General features: G+C 25.0%; 2 protein-coding genes across 2 annotated transcripts in view; both read left to right on the forward strand.

The window, feature by feature from the left end:
• Positions 1 to 1324: 1324 nt before the first annotated feature.
• On the forward strand, positions 1325 to 3116 carry LOAG_10441 (hypothetical protein; the record flags this gene model as incomplete). The annotated part of the gene is made up of 4 exons (XM_020448165.1): positions 1325 to 1407; positions 1884 to 1922; positions 2198 to 2310; positions 2887 to 3116. 4 exons carry the CDS (start codon positions 1325 to 1327, stop codon positions 3114 to 3116), a joined length of 465 nt encoding a protein of 154 aa, XP_020301667.1.
• A 1229-nt stretch (positions 3117 to 4345) lies between these two features.
• LOAG_18773 (kunitz/Bovine pancreatic trypsin inhibitor domain-containing protein) overlaps positions 4346 to 8463 on the forward strand; it is a gene marked incomplete at both ends in the record, with an annotated part of 6001 nt that continues 1883 nt past the window's right edge. The window contains 9 exons of the mRNA XM_020451436.1: positions 4346 to 4565; positions 4772 to 4887; positions 5097 to 5203; positions 5337 to 5983; positions 6219 to 6386; positions 6695 to 6844; positions 7121 to 7389; positions 7784 to 7976; positions 8095 to 8269. Coding sequence (XP_020304781.1) covers positions 4346 to 4565; positions 4772 to 4887; positions 5097 to 5203; positions 5337 to 5983; positions 6219 to 6386; positions 6695 to 6844; positions 7121 to 7389; positions 7784 to 7976; positions 8095 to 8269 — 2045 coding nt within the window. The remainder of the gene's footprint in view (positions 4566 to 4771; positions 4888 to 5096; positions 5204 to 5336; positions 5984 to 6218; positions 6387 to 6694; positions 6845 to 7120; positions 7390 to 7783; positions 7977 to 8094; positions 8270 to 8463) is intronic.

The following is an 8463-nucleotide window of genomic DNA, read 5'->3' on the forward strand; positions in this document are numbered from 1 at the left end:
TAATTGAAAAACCAATTATGATCCACATATTTAATCTTTTATACTATAATTATTAATTTTATACTTGTTTAATTGTCCAATAATTTATTTTAACTAGTTTTTTTTTAATTTAATTTTTAGTAATTTATTTTTTTTAACTAATTATTTTTTTATTTTAATTTTTTTTCAGTAATCTAATTTTTTTTAGCAATTATCCAGTATTCTTTTTTCAGTAATTTATTTCAATAAATTAATTAATATCAAATTGTAGTCAAAGAACGTTGCCATTTAACACCAACAAATGGTTATGGAAGCGCAAAAATTCAACGATTTTGGTATGACTGGAAAAGTTCCACGTGTAAACAATTAATATATGCTGGATATGGTGGAAATGAGAATAATTTTCAAACTAAAACAGATTGTGAAAAAGCATGTTTGGGTAAATTATCACTCATTTTTCTTTTTTTTTTCGGGTAAATTATTACCTACTTTTCTTTTCTTGGGTTAAATATTATTGGTACTTAGTTTTTTTTTTTGTTTTTAGAAAATAAAATATTAATTTATTTATGCAATATTATTCATTCTTTTGGATTAATTTCTTTTTTTTTTAATTCAATAAATTATTGCTCACTTTTTTTTTCTTTTGGGAAGTAGATTATTACCCCTTCTATTGGGTAAAATTATCATTCATTTTTTAGATCAATTATTGCTCTCTTTTATTTGATAACTGTTTGCTTCCTTTTTTTTTCTTTCGGAGGGAAGTAAATTAGTGCTTCCTTTATTGGGTAAATTGTTATGTATTGTTTTAGGGTAAATTAATAACTTTTCTTAGTGGGTAAGCTATTACTTATTATTTTGTATTAATTATTATCCACCTTTATTTGATATATTGAGTGATATTGTTTGAACAAAAGTACATGATAAAAAAGAATAATTGGGTAAATTGTTACTCATTACTCATTTATCTAGACTTGGGTAAATTATTATTCCGGGCAAATTATTTGAGTAAATTATTACTTAAATTGTTACTAAGGTAGATTATCTTTTGTTTTTTGTTTCGTCTTAAACAATTTATCACTTTCATTATCCTGAATAAACTGCTCCATACTTTAGGCAAATTATGATTTCATTTATTTTTAGGTAAATTATGGTTAAGTTAAAATTATGATTTCGGGTAAATTATGGTTTCATTTTAGGTAAATTATGATTTTATTTATTGGGTATGTTGTTATACATTCATTCTGAATAATTACCATTTTTTTTTACTGCATTGACATGAAAATTTGTACAATTTTTAATTTTTAATTGATATTCCATTTCCAATTTTAATACATTTCTATTTGGTATGAATATTTTAGGTAAACAACCACCTGCATCATCATTAGCATATAGTTCATTTTCAAATAATTTTGATATTGGTAATCAAAAGTATTCAATAAATGAGCAACAAAAGATCATTCAAAGTATTCGTTTTAATTTTTTTAAAATACTCTTAATTCAATTCCAATTCAGATTATTAAATCAATTTTTTAATTCGACTAATTAGAAAAAATCTTTCGAATTCAAATTTATTTTATCTAAAAATATCTACTAATGCTTTTTATTATGCTCTATAAAATTTACTTTATAGTAGTAGAAATATGACTTCAAATTTGACCAATAAAATAATATGTGACCTCAAATATGGCCAATAAAATTAACAAATTTCTCATGTTAATTTAATCTTAATTTAATCCCATTTTATCAGTATAAAATGATATTAATTTTTAATTTCCAATATTTCTGATGTATTTTATATCTATTTCTAATATTTTATTATGATAAGATTAAAGGAATCCCTGTGATATATTCTAAAATTTTACAATTTTCAGATGCTACCTTAAATCCTTGTGAACTAATTCCAGACCGAGGAACCAGTGTTACTGGCATTCACCATCCTATCGGTAATAATTGATTAACTTCTCAGAATGATACAAATTAAAACTTATCAATGAATACTATTACTACTATTGCTCAATTCTAAAATGATTAATTGAGGAATTATGCATATTTGCTAATATTTTTTGTTAATTTTACAGGTTTTGAACTAAAACTTAAATATTAATTAATGACACATATTTTTAGTATTATGTACTTTTTATAAAATATGGCAAATTTTTTCTTTTTTTTTTTGAAAAAAAGAAAAATATAAATTTCAAAAAATTTTTCGTTTCTTTAGATGGTATTTTGATATTGCCGCTGATCGTTGTATTCAATTCAATTATTTGGGTACAGCAGGTAATGCGAACAATTTTGAAACAAATCATATATGTTTGGATATTTGTGGAATTGGTTAGTTTTTATAAAAAATTTAAATATAATGCAATCTTTGAACTTTTTCTTTTTTTTCTTTCTTACAGAATAAAACTATAAAAATTACATTTGAAAAGATGTCGGGGAAAAAAAAGCAAAACATATATCATAAAAATTCAATTCTAAAAATTTATTTGTAATTAAAAAGACGAAAAACTAAAATAGCATTAATTAAATGATCATAATTTGTAAAAAAAACGAAAAAAATTGGGAGCAAAAAAAAAGTAACAATTTATTGGAAAAATGAAAATACAAGACATAAATTGAGTAAATGATTGTTTTTTTGAATTTTTTTCTTTTTAAATTTATAACATTCCTTTATTTTGTTTAAACTGTTCAACGAAACAAAAAAATAATTGAAATATTGAAAATTGTGAAATTTATTGAATAAACATAACATTACATATATTTATGGTAAAAATTATTAATAATAAAAATGAAAACTATTTAGTAAATAAATAGGTATTATTAAATAAAGTAAGATAAATAAACATACAAATTAGATAAGTAAAGTAAATGAAATAATACAAAATTCTTTTTCCTTTTTTTTTCCAGGGAATACTAGTGATGTTAATATTTGTCTACATCCAAAAGTACCGGGTACTGGTCCGTATAAAATTCCTCGCTTTTACTATGATGCACGAAATAATGCTTGTAAACAATTTGTTTACACTGGATTTGGTGGCAATAATAATCGTTTTGCCAAACATCAACAATGCTCAGAAATATGCTTAAATTCTGGTAAGAAGAGCAAAAATACATCATCATTTAATGATGAAAGATAGCAATATTGATTAATTGTTATTATTAATATTACTCCGGATAATGTTTAATAGTTGCTTTATTATGGTAATTTAATACTTAAAATTGATTATTGTATAATATTTTGTTATTTGTTAAAATGTTGATCAGCAGGATTGTCTACAACCATCGTATCAATGCCATTCGTCACCACTCAAATTACTGCAACAGAAATGTCAATGTCAACATCATCAACCGAATCAACATTGAATTTCGAAAAGTTTAAAGGTTTACTGAATGTTCCAAAATTTATTAATTATGCGATTGATTTAGATAAAAAATTTCAAATGAATTAGGAATTGTAAAACTTACCAGTGTTTTTAGGAAGTGAAAAAAGAACATGAATAAATTGGTATTAAAATACTAGAAAGATTTTAAAAAACATCAGAGAAGGATTTTATGCTCTGGGATATCTCGAATATTTTTTCAAAAGATTACCGTACATATTTAGCGTTGATAGTACCACCATTATCGCTTACCGTACATGTACCATTTACTTTACTGTATAAGTAAAAAATTAGAAGTGGTTTCTACTACTTCTACCACTACTGCTACTATAAAGACATCTTCAATCCAGATCTTTTGTCGTCGATAACATCGATAACCAATTCATCAAATATCTTCTTATCAAGTACTCGAAAACCTAATATTGAAATTGCAATACCAACAATATCATATTGGAATTTATCATCAACCATAAAAACTGGTACTGGAAACAGTTTATATATTTAATAAATGAAATTTGAAATATTTCTACCATCAATTTTTATTCAAATTAATTTTATTCAATATTTAGAATTAATTTCGACAACTAACAATCCCAATAAATATAGCATACCATTTGGTGAAAATTCCTAATGTTCAAAATGTTGTTTCTCAGGTGATAAGTTTTCAATTTTTAATTAATAATTCCAATAATATGATTTTTTTTTCACAGTTCTTTAACAAAAAGTATTTTTTTTGTCGTAATAATTTATCAAATATTATAGTTTTTACAAGAAATTTGCATGAAATTTATATAATTTTTTGAAATCTCTTCATTTTATTCGTTTACAAAAGATAATGAAAATTGAAATGTTAAAATTAATCATTGAACTTTTGATCTTTAACCTCATAAGGATCGCATTAACTTGAAATAATATCATATTTTTAATTTGTTGAATTAATCTATCATACATTGTTTATGAAGAATGATTTATATGCATATCTTCAGATGTCACAAAATAATGAAGTTAGTTCGGTTCAATCAAAACAAGAAGTTGATGGAATTGTTGATCTTATCAGTAATGCAAATACTGATCCATGTCTTCAGCCATTGCCAATCGGATTTCAGTTACAATATTGCTCTCCGACTGATTCATTCCTATGTCCTCGTGGTACCTTTTGTCAAATTGGTGCTGGACCACAACAAACATTTTGTTGTCCTATAATTGGTGTTTTTTTTTCTTCTTTAATAATTTAGTAATTTCAAAATTTTTATATCAAGTTTAAAAATTTTATCAAAAATTATTATTACTATAATTTTAAAAATTGATAGTTAATAAAAAAGATTGCAGTTTCCATTGTAATTTCCAATATTTAATAATTCCAAAGTATTTCAAAAAATTGACTTGTAATTTTTAAAAAAAAAATTTAAAAGCTGACAATCCATGTAAGCAAAAACAAGAATCCGGAATTGGTCTTATCGGGTTAAAACGTTGGTACTATGATGCAAACGATAATTATTGCAAAACATTTATTTTTAACGGTTTCAAGGTAAGAGAATAGCAATTTATATAATTATTAAATGCAGAAAATATGCTTAAAAATGAAAAAAAAAATTATTTTATAGATTAACTTGAAAATTACAAAAAAAAAAAAAACCTACCATAATTAATTTTGAATTAATGTTCTTTTTAATAAGGAAAATATAGAATGAATTTGATTGTGTTATTCAAATTTTATAAATTTATTTTATTTTTTAGGGAAATCAAAATAATTTTTTGACATTTCGTATATGTCAACAAAGTTGTGGCGCTATAAATCCATGTGAAAATGGTGAACCACAAATTCAAACAAATGTACAAGAACAGTATGTATAGTTTTATATAAATGGTCATATGATAAAATTTGATAAGCTTATTATTGATAAGCTTACTATTAATCATTCATTTCAACTTTCCTTTAAATGTATTCAAATTTAATGAAACTTTCAAAAAGTTTAGATGTTCACCAGAAAATGTTCATTCATGCCCGAAAGGATATTATTGCCGAATTCTGGATGATTTAACAAAAAGTGTTTGTTGTCCAGGAACTGATCAAACTGTACTTATCAATGATAGAGTAATAATGCCAAATCCTCTTGCAAATGTTAATTCTGGTTCCGGTAGCATTTATAATTTGAACAATGGTCATTCCTTGACCACCAATATTGATTATATGAAAAGCAGAACTGTTGATTCGATTGATAGTGCTAATATGGCTATTGGTAATATTGCACCAATTGAATCAATCAATTATGGTAATACTAAACCAATTAATTCGAATGAATATCTCGGATATAACGCAGCTACTGGTATTAAACCGAATTTTAGTAATATATCACAATCAAATAATTTTATCAATCAGGTTGGAACATCTGATTTTACTAGAGCAGGAACTTTTATTAATTCTTATTATGGTATACCAAAAAGTGGAATGATATCTGAATCAATCGGTTCTGGTATACCGATATTTACCGGTAATAGCCCGGTTAACACTGGTGTCTCAGTTGATTCATCATCTGGTACTGCATTTGAAAATGCCAGAATTTCGAGTGAATTCAATAGTGGGACGCAAAATTTAGCGCCAAATATAGCGATCGAAAATATTCGTGAGTCTTCTTTTTTTTTTTTCTGTTACATAACGAAATGATCACTTTTGTACACTTTGTGATAACAGATATGATATGAGTTATTGATCGGTTTCAGATATGGGATATAAATTATTGATCAGTCTCAGTTATAAGATATGAATTATTGATCGATTTCAAGAAATTAAAATCATGAAAACAGAATGAAAAAATATGATAATTTTTACAAACACAAATTAATTTGTTCAAATTTTAGGTGGAAATCGTTGCTTGCAAGCACTTGCACCTGGAACAGGTACATATAGTTTACCACGATATCATTTTGATGCAGAAGCATCACTCTGTCGACCATTCATATATTCAGGATTTGGTGGTAATGATAATAGTTTTGAAACAATTCAGGAATGTCGGATGGCTTGTCCTGGTAAAAGTATTTGAAAATTAATATAATTCAAAATTTTCAAATTAAAATATTTATTAATGATAATAAATATTTTTATGCACCTTTTTACTAATAATAGTAACAACGTCTAATGATTGAATTTGTAATAATTTAGGAATTATTAATTAAATTATATGATCAAAAAATATCAATAATTTTTGGAATTTTTATTAAAAATTCAAATTTAATTATACCATTACAAATGTATCAAAAATGCTGAATAATTTCATTTTGTTGTATTTTGGTTTTTAAACTTCATAAAGTCATAAATTATAATGAATCATTTCCAGAATATGATAATCCTTGTCCAGTTGGTTTACCATATGTTGATGAAAATGATGGAAGTGTCGCATTTTGCTCATCTATTAATCCTTTATGTCCTTCCAATTATTGGTGTCATATAGGTGATCGACGACAAACATCAGTCTGCTGTCCATCTTGTAAGCTATATAAATTTTAAGCAATCTCTAAATAGAAATCATCAAATGTAAACAAATGATTCATTGATTAACTTTTGAATATTCAAAGAGAGTATATAAATATCGGAATTTATAAATAACTATCGCAATAGTTATAAGTAATTAGTTGTTAAAATTAGTTAAAATTTACGACAATTTCGCTTCTATTTCGATTTTAAAATTAGTTTATTAGCGCTAAATTATATTTTAAATTTTTACAAATTTAAGTTTTCAATAATTTTGCTCATTTTTTTTTAGTAATAAATTTCAATACAATGCCAATTACAAATCAATTTCGACCACTAAGAAGTTTGTTATCGACGAATTTTATGCAAAATTTTAATGGTCCAGCTCTGGACATGAGAATTGGTTCTAGTGAACATAATGATATGCCAGGAATGATATCGCAAGCATGCTTTCAATCCTTGCAAGAGGGTAGAGGTCAAGCTAAACTCACTCGATATTATTTTAATAGTAGAACAAGAACATGTGAGAAGTTTATTTATTCTGGAAAAGGTGGAAATCAGGTTTGTTTGTTTGTTTGTTTCAATTCATCCAATTTTAAACAAACCTATAATTCGGTAATTTTAACATTTCTAGTTTATTTTAACGAAGTATTTAATTTTTTTTGAAATATTTATAAAGTCTCAAAGATATGTTATCTTCCAAAGATATCATATCAATTTCTCTTCTTATTAAAGCCTAGAACAATTAAACTGATGCAAATTTAATTTAAAATCTTCAAAAATTTCTTAAAATTAAGTATTTTTTGTCATATTTTGAAAATTTTTTGTCCCTTAAATACGATATCAAATCTCTAATACCTCTGAATTGACCTCTGATATCATTTTATATATGATGTCAGAGATCATTCAGATACAAAAATTTTTTATTTATTCATTTTTTTTCTATCAATTTCAGAATAATTTCTTGTCAAAGATGGATTGTGAAGAAACATGTCCAATATTAGACAATCCATGCGAAAATGGTCTTCCAGCTATGAGTTCAGAAGGTAATCCAATACTATGTGACAGTGATAGTAGCACTATATGTGGTATCGGTTACTATTGTCATATTGGTGCAACATCATCAACAACAGTTTGTTGTCCTACAAGTAAGATTAATTCTTAGATTTTACTTGTTTTTTTTTCTCCTCCTTCGAATTATTCTGCTAAATTCAATAAAAGTGTTAAATCAGATTTATTCCTTAAAAAAATCTCAACATATTTCAGTTGGTGACCCTTGTCATATGCCAGTGTCCAACGGGAATGGAAATGCAATTTTAAATCGTTGGTATTACAATACACAATCACAAATTTGTGTGAACTTTGTTTATAGTGGTCAAGGTGGTAATTCAAATAATTTTCGGACGCGCGAAGATTGCATTAAAACATGTCCTGAATTTAGGTTTGATTATATTCTGCTCAAGTTTTTAGGGCTTAATCATAAACTAAATTTGGGCAATATTTACGAGAGGTAATTCTGTTACTTATTCATTTGTTTATTTCTTTGTTTATCTATTTATCATTACTATTATTTATTACGATTTATTATTATTACTATTATTATTATTATTATTATTACTATTATTATTATTATTA

The sequence above is a fragment of the Loa loa genome, assembly GCF_000183805.2.
Source record: "Loa loa unplaced genomic scaffold supercont3.516, whole genome shotgun sequence".
NCBI lineage: Eukaryota > Metazoa > Nematoda > Chromadorea > Rhabditida > Onchocercidae > Loa > Loa loa.